Source organism: Psammomys obesus, unplaced genomic scaffold (genome assembly GCF_907164565.1).
Source record: "Psammomys obesus unplaced genomic scaffold, mPsaObe1.curated_primary_1811, whole genome shotgun sequence".
In the NCBI taxonomy this organism is placed as follows: domain Eukaryota; kingdom Metazoa; phylum Chordata; class Mammalia; order Rodentia; family Muridae; genus Psammomys; species Psammomys obesus.
The window spans coordinates 23,730,710-23,757,303 of record NW_026596095.1 but is presented as its reverse complement, the minus strand read 5'-3'; the positions used below and the strand labels follow the sequence as shown (position 1 = coordinate 23,757,303).

The 26,594-nt window shown below is 43.9% G+C and overlaps 2 protein-coding genes across 3 annotated transcripts in view; one reads left to right on the top strand and one right to left on the bottom strand.

Moving 5' to 3' along the window:
- Nucleotides 1–24,407, bottom strand: part of Ppp3ca (protein phosphatase 3 catalytic subunit alpha) — a 288,024-nt gene extending 263,617 nt beyond the window's left edge. For both annotated transcript variants that reach the window (XM_055628085.1, XM_055628086.1), the window contains exon 1: nt 23,850–24,407. In XM_055628085.1, the coding sequence (XP_055484060.1) occupies nt 23,850–23,907 (58 nt within the window). In that variant the 5' untranslated portion in view covers nt 23,908–24,407. The remainder of the gene's footprint in view (nt 1–23,849) is intronic.
- On the top strand, nt 24,335–24,929 carry LOC129691897 (sterile alpha motif domain-containing protein 1-like). The gene has a single exon (XM_055628077.1). The coding sequence runs from the start codon at nt 24,351–24,353 to the stop codon at nt 24,927–24,929; it is 579 nt and encodes a 192-aa protein (XP_055484052.1). The 5' UTR covers nt 24,335–24,350.
- The last annotated feature ends 1,665 nt before the right edge of the window (nt 24,930–26,594 follow it).

The window sequence follows — 26,594 nt, the reverse complement described above, 5'->3', positions numbered from 1 at the left end:
TGTGTGTGTGTGTGTGTGTGTGTGTGTGTGTGTGTGTGTGTGTGTGTAGGTATACATTTATGTATGTGCATTTGGAGATCAGAAGGCAATCCTGGGTGAAATTCCTCAAGCACCACCCATATATTTTTTAGACAAGGCCTTGCCTGGGGACTGGCACTTGACAGTCAGGCAAGGCTACCCAGCAAGCATGGGCTATCCACCTGTCTCTGCTTCCACAGTAAGAAGAGCACAACTACATACTATACACCCCACCGCACCAAACTTTTCTTATTGCAGGTTCTGACTGAACTCAGGCCCTGATGAGGTACCCCTTAAACCTGCATCTAGTTTAAAAGAAGAGAAACTTCTCTGAACTACCACTATTATTTTAAAAGAGGTGGAATTGAGAGTATCAGAGAGATGAGGAGATGAGGCAGGAGAACACGCTAAAACATATTTTGTTCAAAGGTGCCACTATGACATCTAATGCCTTTATGCTAATTTAGAAAATAAAAAAATAAATATCGAAGGGGATTGGAATTATCATAAATAAAGATCACATGGGACTAGAATTTATCTTAGTTCGGCTGTCTTCCCTGACACCATGGAAAGCTACAGATTAGCAGAAATGACCAGTTTAACATTGACTCCCAGTCACAAGCATGTGCCAGTATTCCTTAGGACCCCAAGTCCTGTAAGCCAGTCATTTACAAGAGTATCCAAAATTTTCACACCACACATCAGGTTACTTAACACAAGAAACCGAAACATACTCCTTCACAACCTGATATGATTGATACCCACTGTCTCTCATAGGCTCCTGTGTTAGAAGACATGGTCCCCAAATGATGGTGCTTAGTTGGAAATACACAACTTTGATGGTATAGGGCCTACATCATGAGAGAAGGTCACTACGGAGGGTCTGAGAAGGTTAAACCCATCACTGAAACCAGTCTCGCACTCTCTGCTTCCTGGCACAGCTGCAATGTATGGAGTTCCACCATATGTTCCCATCACGGCAGGCTGTTTCTGCTGGCATGACGTCACTATGGACTAAACTGAAAGTCAAAATGAGCCTTTCCTCAGCTGAGATCTTTCTGGTGTTTAGCCACAGAGATAGGCAAAATACCTAATACACATCCCAAACAATTCTAAATGGGTAGCAGGCTAGGTGACACCAGTAGCCCATCTGTTTAAGCAGAGAGCATGTTAAAGGAGAGAAAGGAAATCTCAAATGACTTTGGAAGGTTGAGTCCAGAACTTTATTTAAAAACAAGACAGCATCAATTACTGAAAATTGCTAAAGCATGAAAGGGTTAAGTTTTCATAAGTAAACCTATTTTAAATGCAAGCAAATAGCCTACTAAGCCTCGCATAATAGACCATAAGTAAAGTTGTCTGTAGTATCATCTGCATTAGGTAAGACTCATTTAATCTCTTTACCTCAATTTCTTCAACCCAAATGCAAACAGCACTTGCTTCTTAGAAAAACACTGATTGTCATGATACATAAGACATCATATGTCTAAATCCCCTCTATCATTGCCTAGTATCCGAGGAACCAATGAACAGAAGGATAACAAGCCAAAATAAATAAATAAACATTAATGTTAGGAACAACTTGGGAAACAAATCCATCTCATAGAAGCCATTCATAATTAATACTCATGCCCGGCATTGTTGTATCTCTTCTGCTCAAGGAGTAGGATTTCTCAACTTTGATTTCAGTTTCAATTTGAGATAACATTAGCATAAAGGAGTTAGCATTCCCGGTAAGTCACCCAAAATTATACCAACTGAAACACAATTTGTTCACTTACTATTTCAATGCAGTCAAAGCAATATGTGCTTAAGGAAAACCATATTCTGAAGCAGATTATCATAGCCACAAAATGTCCTGAACAGAATATTCAGATGGACCCTAGCTTGCACTCTAAGCTTGAGTCTTTGGTGGGTATGGTTTTTCCAATATGGAAAAACCCTGGTTGGCTGTAGCCCCAATAAGGGTACAGTACCACAGAAGTAGGAGGAAGAACATACATGCCTGTTTATCTTCACTCACATGACAAGGAAGTTTTGCTGATTTGTATTAATTTTGGTCAAATGACTCATCACAATACAATAAATGTGATGCGTGATTTTATGTGCACCAGTGAGCTAGGTGACCCAAAACTATGCTTCTTACCTATAATTTATAGATGGTACAACTAAACTCCAGAATAGCAGATTTCCCAATAAATCTGTCCGTGCATGCTTATTTTTAAATGTATCTTTAACTCTGAAATAAAGTAGGGGATGGTACAACTAACTGGCAGGGTTATGCTCTTACTATGGAGGTTATGGCAGTAGTAGTGTCTTTTTAAAAACAGGCTTCAGAAAGCCACACGCATTTATCTGAAGGAAGAAACATGAAGCCAATTTAGTGCTGGGTGTTGCCTTAGAATGCATTGTTGTATCAATAAACAAGCAGAGCAATTCTTGCCCGGAGGCTTCAAAATATTCACACAGACAAAAACACCCATCAGATGACGAGAAATTCCACCTTCTATATAGCCACGCACTTTTAGTTTTTAGTTTTCGTCTCAAGACCAAGGAGAAGGATATACTTGTTGTCCTCTGGCATGAAAGGAGAGGTCCATATCAAGCAGACTAAGAGGCAGTGAACTGGTCTCTACTGTGGGAGCGGCAAAATGAACACAGCTCTGCACCAAGAGAGCCTCAAACACAGGAGGGAGAGAGTTTGACTTTACACAGAAACAAGATGAGACTGCAGAGACAAATGGCAGAGCTCAAGTGCCTAAAGAAAGGTGTTTCGACAGCAATGCTGTGAAGAAAGAGGAAAAACAAGCCGGCCAAAAGGTAGCTGTTGCAACAGAAGATGTCTCAACTACAAGGGCCATTCAGCGTCCAACCCCCTGCAGAAGGCTGGCACTTTCTCTCAACCTCTATGAGGACTGAAAACCGTCTTCCTTCATTTGTCCTTCAATGGTTGGGCCTCAGGACCTTGTCAAATGAGCTCTATTGAACATACTTAGGCTTGATGGTTAAATGTTAAGTAAATAACAGTCACTTTCTTCACAGAGCACATATTTCTGTGCCAGCAAAAACATGCCTAATCATGCCCATAAAAAAATAGATACTGTAGTTATGCCAAAATGCATGCAAATAGCTACTGCTATAATCTGAATTATATCTCCTTGAAACTTGAATGTGGGAATATTCACCTTTAAGGTGATGGAATTACAACAGAGGACATGTGTGGGATCAGCCCCAGACAGACCCATCACACTTCTATTGTATGAGAACTCAAAGAGAAAAAACAACTCCTTGGCAGACCCCGGGCCTGAATCTATAGCCACTTTAACTAACCTGCCTCGAAAGACCTTAAGAGAGAGACTGTCTTGGAAAAACCTCATCGAAAAGTGGCAGAGTAGAAAGGATTTCACAATTCAAGGAAATATAAAATAATTCAATCTTATGTAAAACAGATAAAATTTTGAGAAGCAATTTTGGCCCTGCAGACATGACTTTAGAATATAGCGCTATTTTAAATTAATGAACCAATATGCATTAAGCATGAGTGATTGTTCCTAGCCCAGAGTCGGTACTCTCTATTCGTTATTTCATCTGAATTTTATTAATCAATTAGCAAATAATGAGTTACTTACCAAGACCAACAACAGATACATACACACACACATATATATACATATATGTATATACACACAAACGTGTGTGTGTGTGTGTGTGTGTGTGTGTGTGTGTGTGTGTGTGTGTATAACCACTTTTCTAGAGAGATATGTCTTTTATCCATTTACTCTGCATGCCAGGGCACACTCCCCAGGTTTGCTATGGAGAGAAACATGAGCCCCACAGTCAAAGTCTGTGTGTTTGACAGCATGATCTCTGGGGCCTGCTTTAAAATTCTTTTTCAAAGAAAGAAAAGCAATATAGAAAAAAAATCATAATTACTCTGTCTCACAAGTACATGAGGCCACCTGACCTAATCCTTTAACTGTCAGGCACACTCGAAATTCTTCAAAATTGGGTTCAGTTCTGGCTCCACTGCTCATTGGCCCTGTAGCCAAGAAGAAACTCCTTTAACTTATGTGATTTAAACTTCAGAAGGGGTTTGCATCTCACCCACCTCACAAAACTACCTCAGGGATGAAGAGAAATGGCACTCTGGAAAATCCTTGACACCAAATGAGTCATCAACTAAACTTTAATCCAATGTGTCTAATTCACAGCAGTAAAAGCAAAGGAAAGAGAAATGGACGAACCCTGAAGACTGAGCATTGTTGGTGCCATGATCCCAATGCATCCATGGTCTCGCCCAGGGTTCAAAACTAGACTGCTGGAAATAGACAGGGGTACTCAGGAAATCCCAGAATTCTGTGTTCCAGGCTAAACATATACAAAAACCTGTTGTCACATAACATGAAGAGCTGGGTGGACAAGACAACAAACACAGCAACAGCAACACTGTGTCTTCAAGTGACACGGTCTCCTCCCATCCCCCCTGCTCGCTGGACAAAATCCTTGAGTAACTGAATAAAGCTAGATACAGACCGAATAATCAAAATCAAATGTCACTGCTGGAACTCTCCCATAGGACAGAAGTTCAGATAAGAACAGATGGTACCACCATCATCTGCAACATAATTACATAATCGTTTTAAAATATACATTAGCATTGGTAATTCCATCATTGTGGAAATAAACTCCATCCATCACTCACCAAACCTCACAGTGAGAAACCCTGAAAAGGACAAAAGTTTAGCCAGTGCAACAATACACTGCTCAGCATAAAAGTAAAAGAAAAAAACAGCCAGTAGGCAGAGTGTGCACCAGCAATCCGGTTTTCAAAAGCCCAAGGTAGGAGGATTTTGTGAATGTAGGGCCGACCTGAGCAACTTATCTCCAATGGATGGGGACGTGACTCAGTGGTAAGATCACTCGCCTAGCAGGCACACGGCCACGGGTTCAATCACAGGCACAGTGCGCGAGCGCACACACACCTACACACACACACACACACACACAGAAACACACGCATTGCGTCAATCAATGCCGATCTCCATCTCTCAGTGACACACATAAAGAGTGGTACAGGAAGTCCAATGGATTCTATTCCAATATGGTAACTGAATGAGACACAGGCATGTCTTTTTCCAGTAGGAAAACTTCTTGTGTAGTACAAATACACTACTCACTCAAGTTGGGTCAGAACGAAGCAAAATCAGTGAAATATTCTCAAAGACAGCATTTACTAGAGGATTCAGGAGACAAGTGTTCTTTATGTGACTCTTCCCCTGTCCCTGACAAGTGTTCTACCCCTGAACCTTGTCCCAAACACCTCTCACCACTTTTGAGACAAGGCCTCACTGTGTATGGCTGCCCTGAACCATTTATAGACCAAGTTAGCCTTGAAATTACAGAGTTCTACTGGCCTCTTATCTCCTACTTTAAAACTTACTCTTAAGCCAGGAATTAAATTCACATCTTTTTGGAAAAGACACCCAAGTGTCTCTCATAAATTTTCTCACTTTGTTCATAAATAGATCCACTGGCATGTGTAGTCACTGGTTGTTTGAGATATTCGTAGTTCGTTCATTATTTAGCTGATATTCCTGATCAGTAAAAATATCCATGTATATAATGATAAACACTGGATACAGTAGTGCCTTATAATCAGTGTCCTTATAAGAAAAGGCTTATTTCAAGAAAGACCTGACTGTAGTACTAAATGCCCACAGCAGGAAAATTGTAATAGAAATTTTGTTTTTCCAAGTCATGAAAACCTTCTGTTTCAGTAAACTGTTAACAAAACCAGGACTGTCAGTAAAACATTCCAGTTGTACTCCTACTTAAAAACTCAAGATATCCAGAGTTGTGTGCTATACATTAACAAACCCTTTTATAAACAACCAAAAAATAAAAATAAAAAGTCATAATGAAGTCCAAGATCACAAAACAAATCCATGGGGAGCACAACGGAGAAAAGAAAATATGACCCCACCCAGACAGAGCAGGACACCAAATTCTCCCCCATGCAGAGGTACTCATCATGAAGCCAGGAAAGATGAGAGGCCCAGTAAGAAACTGAGCTATCTGAATGTAGAGACCTAAGGATGGAGGCAGGGAGCGTGTACATCTTCCGTTATACCTGGGACTTGTAACCACCTCAGCCAAGGGATTGTTCAACTGCCTCAACCACGGGGTTTCACAACATTAATCAAACCAGCTTCAGCTCAATCAGAAATGTTTATCAGCTGGGGCTCAAGAAACAAATTTCTCCATCTTCCTGCTTTGGATAAAGCGTTAAAAGGCAGGGCCATCACTACCCCCCTTTTCTTCAAGAAGGGTTATGTATTCCGTTTAAAAGAGCAACTGTGCTTGCACTCAACCGGTCATAGAATCCTGAAAGTAATAAATGAAATTTTCTGATCTCAAAACAGTTCACATTTGCATCTAAAAATGCTACAATGAAACCACATGACTCCCTCCTCAGAATGCTTCATGTGATGTCTCCTTGAAGTGGCTTTCACTTTGGCTATGTGCGGCTTCCTTTCTTTGCTTTAGTGACAGAAATATAGAAGTGAATCTAAGAGAGCAAAGCCCCTGCAGTGAATGTCAGCAGTGTGCAATAACCAGCACTAGATTCACTGTGCAGTTTTCAACAACAGGAAAAACTCAAGATCTAATAAAAACGTCTCCTCTGAGTATCTCCAGCAAGTACCTCAATATTTCGGGTCAGTAAATCCTCATTTATACTCCAATCCTATTGTGCATACACTTCAAATATTTCTAAAATGGAGAAAACACCCATATCCTCATCTTACCCACCCCAACTTTAAAAAAAAATGAAATTCCAGCAGCAGCAAAACTTTATATAAAAACAAGTCCTTGTTCTGGGGGGCTGTAGTTCAGTAAGCCTGCTTGCTTAGCATGCAGGAAGCCACGATTCATCCCAGAGCTGCATAAACAGATCCCAGCATCAAGGGAAATAGGAGGATCAGAAGTTCAAGGTCATCCTCAGGTACACAACCACTTAAGAGACATGCTTAGGCCACAAGAGACCCTGCGTCAGGGCTGAAGAGTTAAGTGAGTTCCCCCTGGCGACGCAGCCTTGTCAGGCCACAGAGGAAGAGGATCCAGGCAGTCCAAATGAGACTTGATAAGCTAGGGTCAGATGATAGGGGAGGAAGTCTCCCCTTTTCAGTGGACTAGGGGAGGGGTTAGGGAAGAAGAAGAAGGGAGGGTGGGACCTGGAGGAGATGAGGGAAGGGACTACAACTGGGATATAAAATGAATCAATTGTAAAAAATAAATTAAGTGGGTGTTCTATTTTTGCAGAGGACTCAAGTTCATTCAGTTCCTAGCACCCACAATGGGAGGCTCCCAGCTGCTTGAAATCTAGTTCTAAGGCATCCACTCCTGTTCAGGCCTCCAGAGGCATCTGCATCCATGTACACATATCAACAAACACATAAACATCATTGCTTAAAAGGAGAACCTGCCTCAAAATAAATTTATTTATAAGGTTTCTTTTTCATTCATACAGAAACTGTGCATTCTCTCTTCCAATCAGTGCCACTGGGATGAAATCTCAGGTTTTGTAGTCAAGACTGCGGAGAAATCGCTGAGTAAACAGTTATTCAAGGACCCGCTCACTGCAGTGTGTACGCAAGGTACTTGGGAGTGAAACCATCCTCTTGAGAGGCAGACTTCAAATGGCGTTAACGATTTGTGGATAAAAGTTCCAAAAGTATAAAGTCACTTCATGTGTCACTTACTTACACTTAGCAAGAGCCTGTGGAGAAACAAAGAAACCTACAAACCACTAATAAAGTGTTCTCTCCCAACAACAGGGAATATAGCATTAAGTGTTAAATAATAACACTCGCCAATGAGAAACACCCTCCAACCTCCTCCATCATGGAAGATGCATTTCCCCACTGTCTGGAATCACAACAATGTGTGTGCAGAATGAGGTCCCTGGACTTGATGTGAGTAGGTTTGTGCCAGTGCTCCTGTGAGCAAATGAGAAGGCACACGTTGCTTGCCTGTACACCTGCATGTGGAAACCACAGATCAACGTTCAGTTGCCTTCTCACTCGCTAGCCACTTTATGCTTGGAGACAAGATCCGTCGCAAAGGCTGGAGCTCATCTACACCGTTAAACCATCTCTGATGTCCGATCCAATGTACCGGTTACACACGTGCCAGTACAGGTAAGCTTTTACCTGGGTGCTGGGGCCAAGAGCCTAGGACCTCATGTGTGTGCAGCAGGTGCTTTACCAACTGAGCCTTCTCCCTAGATATTTTTTTCAAAGTTGTGATAAAGAAAACTATACCAATTAGGTAAAGGAAATTACTGGAGCAATGACTATCCCAGAATCTCAGTTCTTTTTCTCTTTTCACTTATTTACATTGTCTCTTTCCTTTTTTCCTACTCTCCGTTTTTTTGTTGTTGTTGTTGTTTTTTTTTCAAACAGAACCTACAAGCTTCTTTGTAACACATTCTCATTTTTTCCAACAGTATATATACAGAGCCTAAAATAGGAATCTGAGAATGTGTTTTCTGGAAATTAATTTGGTAGCCAGGTTTAGGTAAACTCTCAGATAAATCTACTCAGACATAAATTACAACAAAAATATTAAATGAATAACTATAGGCATGTGGGTTAGCTTAGCAAGATTAAATCCAATTGAGTTATTAAATGTTGTGCTTAGAATTATACAGAAAGTACAGTCTACAACAAAGAAGGCCTAGCTGGTTTATAAATTTATCACATGAAAATTCCATGAAGACAGGACAAGAAGGTAAATTAAGGTAATTATATAATATAATCCAACTTGGACTACATTAGTTAAAAGTATGATGCTAAAAAAAAATGCCATTGTCACCATTTCTGTAATAATGCTGTGCATATATATGTATGTATGTGTGTATATATATATATATGAATGTATGTATGTATGTATGTATGTATGTATGTATGTATGTATGTATGTATAGCTCCTTCAATTTGATTTAAAGGGGTAAAGAGGCAAAATCATATTCCAGGCATTTCATTCACCAGCTGGGAGGTGGAGTGTGTGAGAATAAACTGAAAAGTTGCACTCCAAAAAGGAGAAAAAAATGCTGCAAATATTAGTGATACACTGTGTGCACAAAGGGCAGAGGGCACACAGCTGAGTCTAAGAGGTGCAGAGGTTTAGAGAGACAAGCTAAGGAGCTGCAGGTATCCATGGAAGGTCTAGTTTGGATTTTAAGTTTAGTTCAACATCAGGACTCAGGGTTGTTAAGCCTAGGTAAGGTAGGAGGATGTCATTTTCAACGCCAGCCTGGGTAACTCGGTGAGAGAAAATGGGCTGCAGCTGCAGCTGCAACTCAGTGACAGACCAATTCCCAGGTCCAGATTTTTTTTTTTTTAATTCAAGGTACATTAGTATGTTTTAGTCAACTTTGATCATATAGGACTCAGACATTCCCATTACATTCATGAATAAAAATGTTCTCTCTGCAGCCAGGAACAGACACTCTAATGAGGTGGTGATGAGATTTCAATACAAAATAGCATGTGTTTATAACAAACGTTTTCAGACTTCACGTATTCAGAAGGGTCAAATATATGAATTTCTACACATGAGTAAAACGAAGATCAATAACTAAATGGTTAGGTATAGCAATGTAGCTCAGTTGGTACCTGAGCTTGTCTGGCACTCATGAAGCCCTGGGCTCAGTCCCAAGCATCACATAAAGTGGGCATGTAGAGCAAGCCCATAACCCCAACACTAGGGAGGTGGAGGTAGGAAGACCAAAAGTTCAAAGCCATCCTCAGCTATGTGTCTGGTATAAGGCTACCCTTAGCCACTCATATGAGCCTGTATAATCTTTTCATTTAAAAAATAATAATTCTAGACATAATGTGAGAAAATTAACGTACAGGAGACAGACCGAAGGCAGAGACCGATGTTAGAAGGCAGCTTGCAACAGAATAGAAGCATGTTAAAGGTCTGAAGTGAGTGACATGTTTAATTGGCCGGATGGATGGTGGTAGCATCACCAGGCCAGGAAACACCAAGCAGATTCCCCACTTTATTTGCACCACACCCATACATAGCAACTGTCGTAGGGCTTGAGAAATCATTCCAGAGAGAAAAAAACAGGTTGTAAATATAGATGTGCTAGTCATCAGTCTACACGCAGTCATCAGCCTAACAGCCTGGAAGGATGAGGAAAGAGATACAAGAACATTAACATGCAGGACTTGGTCATGAGGAGCTGTAAAGAAAACAGAGGAGTAAATCCATGTACCAAACAGCCCATCTGTCCAAAGGGAACAGAACCTGGACACTGGAGAACTTTGCAGACTAATATGAACTGCTGCTATGAAAGGGCAGAGGCCCCAAACCATCAGGAGAGATGGTGGGCAGGAGATAAGGAAATACATACCTAATGCAAAGCACTTCTAGAAGCAGAAAGCCTGGCTTTCAAAGGAGCTGTATAATAAAGCAACACCACCTACCATGTACCAAAGGCTCTTTCTGAAAAGGAACCAGGCTTGGCGACGCTACATAAAATTTCTCTCCTTGTCTCACCTAGCAAACATAGCACCGTCAGTTCTTTCAAGAAGAAAACTAAATTCAACATAGGTACATGGCTTCCTGCCATGGACAGGCAGTGACACAGATAGAATGCAAGGCTGAAATCCAGATTTATTCAGAAGTGAAGTAAGGCCGCTCCCACAGATGGTAAGGTAGGTGGCCTCTTGGCCATTTCACATGAATCTCTATTTATTGTGTGCTTGTTTGTTTAGACATGGGGTCTCATTATCTAGCTCTAGCTGTCCTAGGAACCCTGTATGTAGAGCAGGCTGACCTCAAACGCACAAGGATTGGCTTGTCTCTGCCTCCCAAGGATTGGGATTAAAAGTGTGCATTATTACCCCCGGCTAAGACTTTCATTCTTTTTTTTTTTTTTTCAATAGCTAAAAACTGGTTAAAGTCAGCCCTCTCTTCAAATGCCCCCAATTATGTTTTATCATGCACTACTCACAACTTAGTTGGAGTAACTGCAGAATTCCAGTTATAAAACTCCCATCACTCCACTTACTGTCCTTGAGCCATTAAGGAGACCCAGATTCAGTTCCCAGCACCTACATAAAACAGCTCACAATTAATTGTGTGAAGGTTTTCCTCCAGGATATCCTAAGCCTCTGGTCTCCTTGGGCATCAATATGCACATGAGTGTGCGTGCCACAAACACACACACACACACACACAAACACACACACACCACACTCTGAGGCACAAATAATTTAAAATAAAATAAGCTCAGTGTCACTTGGAACAGCCAAGAAAATTAAGATTGGTTACTATTCTTTTTGCTGAAAATAGAAGAGCAGTCCTTTTTTTCATTTTTTTTATTAGTTACAGTTTGTTCGCTTTGCGGTCCGGCTGTAGCCCCCTCCTCCAGCCCCTCCCTTTAAAGAGAGCCAATCAGTCTCTTTCCTGTGCTCACTCTGTGCATGGCTCCACCTGCCGGGTGAGTCATTACTGCTACTTAGTCATCTAAAATTGATTTTTGTCTTCTATATGGGACTTTAGCCATTTCAAACTCTGTGTAAGCTGGGCCTTAGAACATGTATAAAGCTACTTTTGGTGGGCACTAAAAGTCTGATGCCTACAAAAAAAAAAAAAAAGGTGGCTTCAAACCCATTTTGATAAGGAATCAATAACTATTTTATACTCAATAGGATAAGCCTGGTAATCTTCCACAGGAAACATATCTTCTTGCGAATGGGGGAAAGACAATCTAGAAAGCTGATTGAAACTTATAAGAGGTGGGTTCCTGACACAATTGTGTTGTTTTGTTTTTTTTTTTTCTGGGCACCAAACTCCAGAAAATGCAGCAAATTCACCAAATTATGTTTTATGTCATGTCTGAAAGTTTTGTTTCAAAACATCAATTTCCTCTTAAATTCCTACCTGATCAGAGAAGTCCATACGGAAGCTGGAGAGATGGCTCTACAGGAAAGAACACCAGCTGTTCTTTCAGAAGACCGAGTTCAAGTCCCAGCACCCTCATGACAGCTCAAAACTGTCTGTAACTCTAGTTCCAGGGGATTTGAAACCTTCACATAGATACACATGCAGGCAAAACACCAATGCACATATAATAAGAATAAATAATTTTTAAAAATGTTCATATAAAGTAGCCACTGCGAGATATTGTGAAGAGGGGAACTTTGAAATGTCCCCAGACCTTCCCATCATATGTCCCAAGCTTATTCTGTGTACAGCCCTGGCTCTCAAAGGTAGATCCTTCCATGGTCAGCCTAATCACTTCTTTCCTTTCTGATGCACCTGATTTGACATCACTTGGCCAGAGCGCTACCATGACGGAATAAGAAAAGACTTGTCATCAAACACATTCAGGGAAATCCAAGTATAGTATAGTTTCCAGAACATGATTTAAAACAAGACCACGCACGCTGCAGGCCATGCACTTTGACCGCCGCCACCGCCCCATCCCCTACCACCACCATCCGTACTCTGTAGCTGTGTGGCTCCATCTCTTCTAGCCAGGGCACAGGCGAGAGCACCCTCTCATGGGGGAACTTGAAGGCTCTTGTGAAACACTCATTGTCATAGTTAACACTTCGGAGCAGAGTTAATGCAGCAATATTCTCTGATACCACAGCTGCGAGCCCACGGCCAACTTCAAATCTCAGTGAACTATATTATCAAATCACATAGAATCCAGCAGGGTAAAGAAATCGAATGGTCTTTAAAGCTATATTTAGCCACAGCCCTTACATTGGGCACAGCGGCTCTGACAGAGTAGGGTGCTGATCTGCCACTGTGCTGTGCTATGAAATTAACCATGGGGAGTGCTGTTCAGCCAGCCCACTCAGACCACCAAGGTGCTATGCTATCAGACAATCTTCCTCGCTTGCCTGCATTAGAAATGAAAGAATACAGAAAGTCACTGGTGAGATGCAAATACTTTCCAGGTCCTGGGATGTTCCTACTTAAAGGGATTAAGTATTAGATTCCCTAAAGCCGTAAGGGACTGGGAGAAGATAAAGGGAATTTCAAAGCTTAGCGTATCATGACAGTGGCAATCCTTATCCAGTCAAAGGACATGGCATGGTGGACACAGCCTATCTGTGAGGAGTTTCTGAGCCTTGGGCAGTTTAAAGGTCAGCATGCAGGTACAAGAAAGCGCCAAACCAAACTCAAGGTACCCAACTCAAAATGCTGATGGACCATGAAAGCAGGTTAGCCATGATCAACATTTCTCCGAAACTCCACCTTCACGGACTCCAATTACCTGACTTGGACTTAAAGAACTACTGATACTATATAGAATGACCTAGAAACCACCCTGCATTTCTAGCTCATTAGGCAGAAGACCTAGAAACAAGGGTGCTGTTTTTACTATGGATTGCGTTCTCTCAGAGAAAACAGATAGAGTACCATCTTTGGAACGCAACAAATTCCTTTGTAGAAAAATCCGACTGTGGGTGGGAGGAAGTGCTTCTTGCACGCAGAGATGTCCAGGATGGCAGGATGAGTAAGAGGCCTGATGAAGCAGGGAGAGCCCTCTCACTTGATCGGTGCCTGGGATGGCAGGATTCCCATCTGTCAGGAAGGCTGAACAGGAGTTCCACATTAGCAGTGGCTTTAGCTAAAATTCAGCTGCACGTTCCAACCACAAGACTCTAAAGTGCCAGACCCAGACCCAGACCTGAATAAGACTAAGAGATAAAATAAAATAAAGAAGAGTGAGGTCTGTGACAGACGGTGAGCTGCATTCCCAAGATTACCTCTAGCATTAAAAAAAAAAAAAATTCATAATTCAAATTAAATTCTTTAGTATATGTGTTCACATTTATACGCAAAATAAGTCCTGTCAATTCTAAAATGACAGAATAATTTATTCTGGTGTTAAATATCCCTAACCTGGTTGCCTTTTAAATTATTATTTCAGTTTGTGACCTAAATTTCTGATGCTTCCAAACACTGGCTCAACTGAGTGTGATCTCACACACAAAGAGGTAACCTAAGACTGAAAGTGCGACTCAGCTTCTTCTCAATCAGAATTCAAAATCTCTCAGATCCTGTCACAACTAAAAACCCTTTTGTCATCATGGCATTCTCTTTTTCAACAGACTCCTAAGTTTCACACATCCATTTCTGGAAGGGCATACGGAACAAAACCAAACAAAAAGAATTCATGACCAGAAGTGGAGGCAACAGAAAGATTCCTTTCCTGTTGGTGAACACAGAAAATTGTAAGTTAATAACAATATTTTGCACAGGTTACTGTGGTTCCTTTCATCTTAAATGGCTTGAAATGAAAATGTTTTGGGGGGGGCTATCTGATCCCATTTTAGCACAAAAAGAACATGGAGATTAGAGAGCCCCAGGGGACCTGCTTGAAGGAAGTACACAATCCAGAGCGGGCAGGCTCAGGTTCCAAACTCTTCTGTAAAAGGGACTCAGGGGTGTGGATGCAAGGGCTGCATTCTTCTAACACTATTTAGGTGCGAGAGAACTGTGTACTGACTTTATTGTTCATAAACTGGTCCCAGAAGTTTATTATTGGTATATTTGTACTCATTCACTTCCTATACAAATGTGAGACGTCTTACACCTGTTTTGCTTTGTAAACTCGCGATTACAAATCTGCATTTATACACTGATGCTTGATCCATTTATACACTGATGCCTGATCAAGGCCACACAACTTGTCACATGGCCTTCCTGCAACTCACTTGCATCACTAATCAGAAGAGAAATCACCATCAACCACCACTGAGAAAAAGTCATCTGTACACTTTCCCCAACCCCTGGTGCCTGGAATGCAAAGCAGCATCTTGTATAAGCTAGGTAATTGCTCCAGCAATGAGCGATGTACACAGCCTTCTGTGTATCTTTTAACTTGTAGCCTTTGAGAGATCCACTTAAAACAAAAACAAAAACAAAAACAAAAAAAAAAAAACAAAAACAAAAACACTCCCACAGTTCCTTCAACAAGTTATATTCCTACATATTAGTCACTGGAAAAACAAAACAAAACAAAACAACAACAAAATGATGCTCAGGTAACAAGAACATTCCACAGACCTGTGGTTCACAAATCAAGAAATTATCAGATGTCTGTACACTAATCTTAACTGAAGTTGAACAAAACTTCAAAACAGAACTCCATAACTTAAAAATTTGAAATCCATTTCCTAGTTTGTCTATGAATTCACACACATGACAATTATGGATTACATTCCTACTGTGGGACATGCTCTCTGGTAATAGGGCCCTCCTCTCTCTGTGGCAGTGGTCGTCAGCTTCCTAGAGCTGTAGCCCTTTAATACAATTCCTCATGTTGTGGTGACCCCACCTATAAAAGAGTTGTTTACTCCTCAAAGGGGTTGTGGCCCTCAGGTTGAGAACGACTGATCTAGGGCTTTCTGCTTCCTGAGGAGAGGCAGACAATAAAACAAACCATAGCAACAACCTGCTCAGAGCAAAGTGGTCCCTGTAGGAGTCTTAGGGGGAGTTCCTTGACTTCATCTGAAGGAGTCAGGAGGGGTGCAAGAGAGGAGTATAAACTGAAGACTGGATGCCAGGAACTGAGTGACCAAAAGAACTATGGCTCTCCCTAGAAGCAGGCCACCCAGGAAAGGTAACATTAAATATATGAAACCAACAAGGCTAGACCTCATCATTAAAAAAAAAAGAAGAAGAAGAAAAAGAAAGAAAGAAAGCAAACTGTTTACATGTCTTTGTTAAAGCAAATGAAACACAGTACAAACTCTGACTAGGGCTCTGTCATTTGAAAAGAATATATATTACACTTTTAATTTAATCTGATAAAATAGCATTGCTTACAAGATACTTAAAAACCAAATGTCAACCAATGGCTCAAAGGCCACTCAGCAGAAGCAAGGACTCAGCAGTGTTGGTGCCATGGTTTTTTTTAACTCCTCATGGCCCATACGTCTTCCACCTGTATGGTGACCAGTGGCATGTCAGGGCCAAAAGATGAAAGAGGCTACAATGGCAAGAAGAGCACTTGTAAGTTCCAAAACGCTACAGGAAATAACAAACTGAGATGCACACTAAAGACGGTTTGATCTTTGCTTGTTTTATTTTCTTTCTCGTGAAACCAAAGTCTGGACAATAACTGACATGTAAAGATCATCAAGAAATCCCAGGGTTGGATGGGTAATGAATGCATCTTCTCAGACATGTCAACAACTGATTGCTTTAAGAGCCAAGACTACAAAATAAAGTGTTCAAGTTCAAGATAATAATTCACATAAAAAAAAAAAAAACTTTTAAATTCCTCAGCCATGGGCAATTCAAATGAGAAAACCGCCCTCTGCACAGCTGTGTCACCTTCTTCTGCCTTCTCATCCTCCAGTTCCTGAGTGGGCTGAAGAGGGAATTTTCCAGTCGCCAAATACAACCATTTACACGGAATCAGGGGAAAAATAAAAACATCCAAAACAAACAGGATTTGTCTCTGTTTATAGCTTAAGATGACACATGAAAACTCTGCAGTGCTCAAATCATTCATCGAGTATTTTCTGGGTACAAGGCAGGCAAAGCGTTAAGGTAAACACCACAGGTCTGACTGACCAAACTTTCAAAACAAAACTCTGAATAGAAATATTGACAAAGTTTACCCACTTCCAAGTATATGTAGCAACCTAAGAAATACGTTAGAATCTGGTGGACTGAGATTTCCAAAAGCATTCTGTTGCTGCATAGAAATAAACGCACATTTTGAATCAGAACTAATTCCTAAAGCTGAGGGAAACACAGTTACTGAGGACAGAGAGTTTCTGTGTGTGTGGTAAGACTGCATGTCTCCCGGAATTATTTTTCTTAATTTACATATGCGTGCGCGCAGACACAGACACACACACACACACACACACACACACACACACACATTATTTTACTATGAGGCCAAAGCACAGATTAGGGAATAAAAGGAAAAAACACAAAGTTCTATTCCCGTTGTGTCCAACCTGAAACCGAAAGGCCCCTTGCATCCAAGGGTAGCTACCAGCGAATATGGCACAGCACCTCTGAGGGTGAGGAAGCAACTGAGCACAGCAATTCCTTCCTATTACGGTCTCAAAAGTATCTACTTTAATTTCAAAAATAAACCATTTTCATAATTGATTTACTTGCTTAGGTAGGACTCGGTTTCTGCTCCCTTAGTACATACTACCAGTAGATTTGAGACCCTAGAAGTTTGAATGGGTCCCCAAGCTGATGGTACATCAGATTCCTTCAGAAGCTCTAATCAGGGAGAAACATATGTTCTGCTCTAGACATGAAAGTCAACTGATAATTTCATATATGAGGTAGAAGAAGTGTAAAAATAAAACAAAACAAAATGCTGCTGCAGTACTAAAAACACAAGTACTAAAGACTTAGATTACAAATCCCATTTCAGGGCCCATGCCCCCTCACTGGATATACCCCCCCAAAACACATACACACACACACACACACACACACACAAAACAAAACTGATAGCATTGGTGATATTTTCACCTGAAATTCCTCTAGAAATTAATACCGAAAACAGCAGTATTAGCCAATGTCATTATCAGTAACAGCAGGAACTTCAAGATGAAAGTACTTTTCAACAGAATATACTATTTCTATCTCTAGTTACACACCTTAAAAATAAATCCATGTTCACCAGTATTTCTTCAGTAAACCTTATGCCAAGATCAAAAAAGATTAAAGCATTTTCCCATATATATCTGCAGAATGGTCGATTTCTGCAGAAATATAGAAATATAGCAAATATACATAGCCAGTGATTTGGTAAAACCAACTGGACAGAAAATGTGATAAGATCCTAAACCAAACAAAAAGTGTTTGCTTTCAAGCAAAAAGAGCCCGTTTCCTCACAGAAATTATTTCCTTACCTGCATCCTAGTCTCACGCTCACCACCATTTCATCTAATTTCGCCTTCATTTCTTTAGTTATAAGGAACTGTCACGACAAGCCACTGCTGTAAGCCAGCAGCATCGTGGGTGGCTTTGAATAGTATCAATTCTGGCCATTCTAGAGTGACCTGAAAACACACAACATGTCGTCATTTGTGATTCTATGTCAACAACGAGCGAATTATTGCTGCCAAAGAAGCACCTCGCCTTCTTTATCCCACACGATACAAGAAGGCGGCCCGTTAACACATATAACTTACAATTACAGAATAAATCAAGATCTCATCATAGCCCTCTTAAACATCAGGTGATTGCTGTACCATGAGCTGCTGAAAATTGGACACAATTATTTTTTAATGAACATAACATTTGCCGCTGAGTCATTCTCTGCCTACCTTCACAACTCCCAAGTTCCAACATCTCCATACAAGGACTCCACAATGGTGATCTAAACTCACTAACGGCTGGGACTGGAACAACACTATTTCCCAATGACAACACTCCAAATGGACTCTTTGGCTTCATAATTATTTCCAACTTCACACAGTGCCACAGAAGGATAAAGGAAACCCTAAGGATGACAGCTGTCAAAGTTGACTGCAGAGCATGGACGCCATACCTTCAAATGTCTATAATTACCATTTTAAACAGATCAGGAGGAAAAAACTGATTCTAAACGGCAGATTTTTTTTTTCTCAACATCAATGTCAGCATAAGGCTCATTAACTAGATTCATTTATTTATTTATTTTTTATTCACTTTACATCCCGGTCATAGACCCCTCCCTCCTCTCAATTCCACCCTTCCTCCCCCATTCCTCCTCTCTGACTCTTCAGAAATGGGGAGCCCCACCTACCCACTCACCCCAGCTCATCAAACTGCCTAGGACTGAGTTTGTTCCCTTCCCCTGTGGCCTGGTAATGCAGTCCCAGGGGAAATGATCAAAATGCAGGCAACAGAGTCCGTGTCAGAGACAGCCCCATTCCCCTTACTTGTGAACCCACATGAAGTCTGAGCTGCCTATCGGCTACATATATGTAGAGGCCCTAGGTCTAATCCATGTATGGTTCTTGACTGGTGCTTCAGACTACACAGATCACTTTGGGCCCTGGTTAGTTGGTTCTGTTGGTCTTCTTGTGGAAACAGCTCTTGTCACTTCTAGGTTCTTTTATCCCTCTTCCCACTTTTCCACTAGACTCCCTATGCATGGCCCAATGTTTAGCTGCAGGTCTCAGCCTCTGTGTCTAGATTTCGAGGCAGCTAAGTTGTTGCCTTTTACTGGCTATATTTAAATATAGTATCCATTTAAAGCAAAGGTTCATTTCTGTACTTTAAAACGGTAACAACAGTCAACATTGTATTTAGCTCTTCTAAAGGTTGATAACATTTAAAACCACTAGAGTTTCCCTAAATGTCACCCTCTTACGAACTGTTTTGAGCACTTTGAATTTGTATTATGTTCACTTTTAAGAAATTCTGAAAGTAAATATTACTGAATACATCAACCCAATTTATAATTAGCAGCATGAATTTGTATGCTAGTCACTCATCCATGTCAGAACTATGTCATTTGTGGTATTAGCTATACTAGCAAATGCCCTTCCTAACAGCCAGTGCTGACATAAACTCTACCCACCAAATCCTGCTATTTAATGATAAGGAACTTAAATCAATTAAACTATACTCCAAGGTAGGCCAGACAAACAAAACAAATCAACTGATGGCAAATTAATTAGTTAGCTAATCAACTAATTAAAATATAAGTAAAATGAGTTTGAAAAGAGCTCTTCTTGAGAGCCCCTACTTTGTTTCCACAAGCAAATTAAGGTCATAGTGAGGTAACATGTTCTTATTTTCTTTTTAAATAGTTACACTAGTGTTTCTCAGCTACAAATACAGATGGCTTCCATCATCAATTACTTAGTAATAGTGTACCTGGCTCCTGCACATTCCTGCTCATAAGATCTTAGACATCTTCCCAGAACCTCTCTACATGTACCTGACTGCACAGAGTACAAAGGTGACAGAAAGTAGAACGGCAGCTATCTCCCCCAAACCAAAAGCAAACATCTGCAGAGGAGAACAGAGCACAGTCTACAGGACTCTTCCCAGGAATCTCCCCTTTTGACTGCCTGCCAGACTCTGAAAAGTCTATTACTATAATCAGTCTGGGATAAGGTAAAAGGCCCATTATAAAACATTTGAAGATGAGAAAAGAATAATACAGAGCCAGAACACTGTCACAAACTGGACATCACCGTCTAATCTGCTCCAAATACTTCTGTCAAGGAGCAAAAACTCACAGCCAAAAAGGAACATTACTGAGAAGACAGAGAAAAGTGACCAGAAACAAAGATTGCAATAGACTTTCTTGGTACACTACAGAGGAAACCAGGCCATAGGGTATGTTGGGGGTGGGGAAAAGAACTCGTTACCCTATTAACCTCTGTCTTCTACTGATGACAGTATTCTCCATGTATCCTTAAAACAATGTGAGGAGTGGAGTAGTACTCCTGGAATCCAGCTCTGAAGATGGAGGCAGGAGGATCTTGCGTTTGGAGTAAGCCCTCGACATACATAGAGTATTTCTCAAAACAAACAAACACAGCTTGGATACTCAAAAAAAAATAAATAAACAAATTATGGTGATTCCCAACAAACAACATACCAAAATGTTTCTCTGAATTCTAATAACTTTGAATTTGGTTTTAAATTTAAGAATGGTCAAATAAATGGACAGATGATTTGCTGGTTGTGGTCATTCTTTTTTTTTTTTTTTTTTTTTTTTTCCTGGAAGTAATCTAACCGAATGCTTCAGCCACCATTCCTCTTTCATTCCTAAAGTTTAAAGCCTCTACACATGCTGTAGCAGATTCAAAAAACCTCTACACTGTCATAGTTGAAGCTAAGATTCTACCTACCTACCTTTCTAAAGTTGCATTCTGGAAGTACAAATCAAGAGTGCTGTAGAAAGCTGTCGTCATATTACTATAAACAAAACCACAAGCACGGAGTCATTTGTAAACAGCAATTTGTCATCCAGCAAAAGCCAGATCACAGCAATAAAGATAACTGTAGAAAAAGCCAAAGAATGCCAAAGAACTGATCTGACTATTTCTATATGTATCAAATACAGCTGCAGATACATTTTATAAAAGGAGACAAGGCCTCAAGAGCATCGATAGCCCCTCAAAGATAAGCCATTTCCTGTGTTATGGAATGATTTCAAGAATGACAACTGACATGGGGTTCTCAGGAAAATCTGGAGAAAAAATCATGTTTTTGTCTACTACATACTATGTCTATTTTTAATATAAAAAATAACTCTATAATTTCCCCACTCAGCGTACGTGTTGATTTCCACTTGCTAGACCTGTATACAATATTCAATAGGATCAAAATAGATTATCATCTCAAAATACTAATCCTCAAAATCTTACACATGGCACAATGTTGACGGGAAGCTTGTGTCAGGACCTTTAAGCCAATGACATAAAATGTGCCAGAAACTATCAGAGAAACAAAGCCATGGCAGTGTGCCCACCTGAAACTCAGGAGTCATCAATATATTTTTTTAATAAAGAGAATCATCCTGTAGGATCCCTATCAAAACAAGTGGGACATTAATGTTTCCTATTTTGAGTCCACAGCTTATATTTATAGTTTACTTCTGCAAAAATATATAAATCAAAATTTAGGAGTTATGGGTGTGCCTATGTAGTGCTGGGAGAAGTTGCTTATCAAGGCCAGCATGAAACATAAGGCAAAGGGGCCATGGAGTGGCCGAACGCTAGCTCTGCCATATTAGTGGGTAAACACATCACGAATGGATGAGCAATTACTTTTATATGGTTTACTTGACAACCATGTCAACTAAATTCACATTTTAAAAATCCACAGTTTGTGATTTAAAACCGGAAACGTGGTATTATTAGGTGTGCACAGGACTCTTTTTTTTTTTTTAATTCCGAACACACACTATCACCTGAACTGTAACTATTACCTTAATTGTTTAGAAAACAAGTTATCTTTGGATGGGCGCTACACCTAAGTTTCACACATTAAAGAGACACTGGGCATTCTCTGGTATTTTACACAAAAGGTCTTAATTTTTAGGTCAACAAAGGCCCTCGGTGCAGCACAGGTCTTTGGAGTGGATTTGCATCGAGTGTTTACACAAGGCTGCATGCCTGCAGAAAGAGAGCTGTGCATCTGAAGCTCTCCTAACAATCTTTTTTTGTTTTTTGCAGAGCCATTCCCTCTTTATTCTGACGGCTCTATGAAACCTACTTTGAAGTAGGAATAATTCCAATATCAGCAAAAGGAGAGAAGATACTTTATTCTCTTTTATTCTTTCATAAGAGAACATAACAACACACACACACACACACACAACTTTAAAAGCTGAGCAAATGCGAAAGGAGCAACGATCCTTTCGAAAGCTCCAGATATTATGTATCTTGGTCTTGGGCGCTGGGTTATTTTCACCTAAGTGTTCTGGCGCAAATGACTTGATTGCTTTGCACTCTAGCTGAATGCTCTGCTGCTGCATAAGATACCATCTCTGCCCAAATTTCTTTCTCTCTCTCTCTCTCTCTCTCTCTCTCTCTCTCTCTCTCACACACACACACACACACACACCACCACCACCACCACCATCACCACCACCACCACCACCACCCCCATCCCTCTGCACCTTAGCTTTGGTCAGTACCCTGACCCCAAGAATAAATGGCGCTACTTAATCCTTGAGGATCTGCGGTTCCTCCCCCATTCCACGGTGGAATACAGCGAGGATGGTGGGATCCCTCCTCCGCAGGAGGATAGAAAGGGCAACCACGTTGTCCCCTTCCTCACCCCACGCATCCCCCGGGGCTTCGTCTAGCCAGCAACTCAGAGCTGTCCCTACCAGTTGGACACATTCATGTCATCCCTGGCAATAAAGAGAACCAAATAGCCCGTTACCAAGGGGGTGTCAGGAGCTTGGGGGAAGGGAGCGGAGTGAGCTTCCCACCCTAGAGGCGTGCGCCAGCAGGGAACCCTTTAAGAGCAATGACAGGTAGGCGGCAGTCAGCCATGGGTGGCAGGGGAGGTCGACGGAGGACCGCCACGGGCTCGCGGCGCTCGGGGCCTGCGGGGAAATCCCGGGGCAGCGACCGGAGCTCAGGTCGTCCCCCGCCCCGGCGCTGCCCCCACGCGGCCCCGCGGCCCCCCGCCCCCGCGGCGCGCGGCAGCCGGAGCCGGGCTCCCCCCACGCTCTCCCGCTCTCTCGCGAGTCCTGTGCAGGCCCTTCCCGCGGAGGGGGAGGGGGCAGCCCGGGGGAACTGCTGCAATGGAGCGCCTGGAGCACCGTGCCCGGGCGAGCCAGTCCGCGGCAAGCCACGGCCACATTAAAAAAAAAAAAAAAAAAAAAAAAAAAAAAATGCCCTATTAATTTTTTAAAAAGCCATAAATCACCTCCCCTCCCTCTACAAAGAACAAACCATAAACCCGATCTCATGCAAGCCCGCGAGCAGCCACCCACTTCCTATTTCTGTCACAGCAGCTACACCCTGCCAGCAGTCACCCCCCTTCCCCGAGCGCCCCCCTCCCGCCACCGCCACCCCCGCCACCGCCTCCCAGCCGCTCAGCCATTTGCCAAGGGCTGCCCCCCCGTCCCCCCCCACACACACACACAAAATGCCCGGGTTAGGGCCGGGTGGGCGGTGTGGGGGCAGGGCGCGGCGGCGGAGGAGGGGGGGGATCGCCTCTTGCAGGAGATCCTAGAAGGTCCCCGGCGCAAGCCGGAGAGGGACGACCGGGGCGGGGGAGGGGCGGCTGGGCGCCTGCCGCACTCGGTTGCTCCCCGGGGGCCGCCGCGGCGCTGCGCTTACCTTTCACCACCCTGTCGGTCGTCGACAACTTGGGATCAATCGCCTTGGGCTCGGACATCTCCAGCCGCCGGGAGGGGGGGCACAGCGACGCGCTGCTCGTCCCGTCCGACTGCACACCCCGACCGCACCGGCGGGCCAGACACTCAGCGCAGCCGCCGCCGCCGCCGCCGCCGCGCTGCAAACCGCTCGGCTGGAGCTCCGGGCTCTGGGCTGGCTCGAAAGTTACTGCCGGCTCCGCGCGTCCCTCCTCCGCCGCCGCCGCCTTCACTCCTCCTCCGCCGCCGCCGCCGCCAGCCCCGCCGCCTCGCTCCGGGCTGCGCGTGTGTGCTGGTTATTTATTTATTTTCTGAGCACGCCTCCCGGTTCTTCTTTTATTCTTGGGGACGGGGCGGGGGATGGGGAGGAGAAGCGCACGCGAGCAACCCACCCCGGCACCGACACCGGGCGCCGCGCAATGGAGAACCCCCACGCGCGCACACTGCCGGGATTAAGACCGATCACATGGGGAGGGCCGGGGGCGAGGGAGGAGAGGCAGGGCCGCGGATGTCAGCGCCGCCAGCCGCGCCTCGGCGTCCCGGTGGCGGAGAGGCGGCTGCCGCTGCGGCCGCCGCTGCTTCCCCCACGCCGATCGTCGCCGGGGCGCCGCCGGGGCCGCGGCAGCCGTGGACGTCCCGCCGCCGCGCTCGTCCGCGAGCCTCCTCTGCCTCGCGGCGCCCGCTGCTCCTCCACGCACGGGCGACAGCCGCTGAGCTCGGTGGACACAGTCCGGGGCACAACCTCGCCTCCGCCGCCGCGCCGGCCGCCGCCACCACCGCGCCCGCCTCCGCCTCCTCCCCTTCCTCCTCACCACCCCCGCCTCCAGCTCCCGGCTCCACCTCCTCCTCCGGGCCCGCCCCCGGGGGCCCGCCCCACGCTGCATCTCCGCAAGCTCATTGGCTGGGGCTCGCGCCCGTCATCTTTAAGGCGGGGGCCTGCGCCGCCGCCCCGCCCTCTGCTCTGTTTTCTCCCGGGTGTGCCGGTGGGTCCCGCGGGCCTGCAGCTTCCACTGCCCCGGTAGTTGCTCAGGTGTCACTGGGGTGATCCTGAAGGAGGGAGGCCGGGCTGGGAGCACGACCCGAGGGGTGCAGGGCTGCGGGGTGCCACCGCGCCTGCCGGCACCCCGGGTCCCGCACACACTCCCGGGCGTGTCGCGGCCGCTGGGAGTGTGTGAGTGGCCCGCGGGAGTGAGCTGAGAGCCCCGGGAGGGAGGAAGGAGGAGCGCCCGGAGCTCGGGGCCGCGGCGCAGCTGCTGTCGCCGCCGCAGCTGTCCAGGGAGATTGGCCTGGACGGCGAAGCCTAAGCAGCTTATCTTGGGGAGACCGCTCTGCCTGAGCTAGGTGGACGCGGGTTACTGCCGGTGGGGTGGTTAGCAAGTGTGCACAACTTCACGGGACGAGGGGACCTCTGGAGAAAGTGTGCTTCGGCGCTGCGGGACGTGGTGGCTGGCTATCCAGGGAGGATGGGGGCCGACTGGAGCCTATGGGACCCTGGTTATGCTCAGTGACCCAGGAAGCCCTCAGGTCTCCTAGGAGATAAGAGGAGTGGGAAAAACTCAGGAGCGGTCTCCTTTTCCCTGTTCACATGAGCAAGCAGTTACTGGTGGTGACAGGTGACGCTAAATGTCTTCCTGCTCCTTCCAGTCAGTCACTTGGTGCTCAAGATACATGCAGGACCTTGGAGTCTTGGTGTGGATTCTCACCAGTCCCTCTTAAGAAGGAAAGTGAGGGACACAGTATGAGATCCCGGTTAGTTCCTTTCAAACCACTCTGGCTTGAGGAAGGGTCTCTCTCTTCAGAAGGTCTTCTGGGCACAGCCAGAATTCTCACTGGCCTACCCCAACCACAAGGACCAGCAAGGAAACTATGAAGAAAGCTGAATAAATGTCTCACCCTCGTCTTTCCTGTTTTACTTTCAAATTCCTTCAATATCAGGGTTTTCCTATTTCCTGAATTGGACTGTGGGCCCAATAAAAGGCCTATTAAAAGGTTTAGGAAGCTAAGAGATGGAGCCAGGAGAACTGTTTTGGCGTCAGGGATTAGATTAAAGTCAAATCCGAAAAAATAAATTTTAATAGCAGACTGGTGGCGCTGAAGCATGATGAGTGTGCGGCCTCAAGAAGCTGGAGCAGACGCTGGAAAGAGCGACCTGGTGGAGTCATGCTAGCCAAGGGAAGACATGGAGTGCTTGGGCAAATCCTGCCAGCAAAAGGAGGCTGTCCCTGGTGGCCAGCCTCTGCTGCCTGGTATGCAACCTCTAGGGTCTTTGCCTTCAGTAAGATCTATCTAGTCCAGTGGAATTATCAGGGAACATAAAATTATCTCCAAGAGGACTCTATAATCTCCTCAGTTAGGGGTTGTTGCAAACAGCCTCCTCAGCTAGAGCAGAGGTAGTTGCCAAGGCAGATTTGGGAAGCTGGTCCCTGGCCAGATGGCTGGCAGAAAGGGAGGGATGCCAAGACCTGTGGGTGAGGAAGGCCTGCTTCAGGAAAGACCAGGAAACTTTATCTGGGGATACTCAGTTTTAAGGCCAAGACTTGTTCACCCACGCGCTGCACACAGAGGCAACTGTTCTTTAGAGTAACTCTCCCCTGAGCACAGAAAAAGCACCCTTGAACTAGGATCAGAGGCTGAGAGTGTCAGCCACATTGAAAAGTTTTATGATAGAGATAGGAACTAAAGGCACACCTTTCAGACACACCCTGGAGTC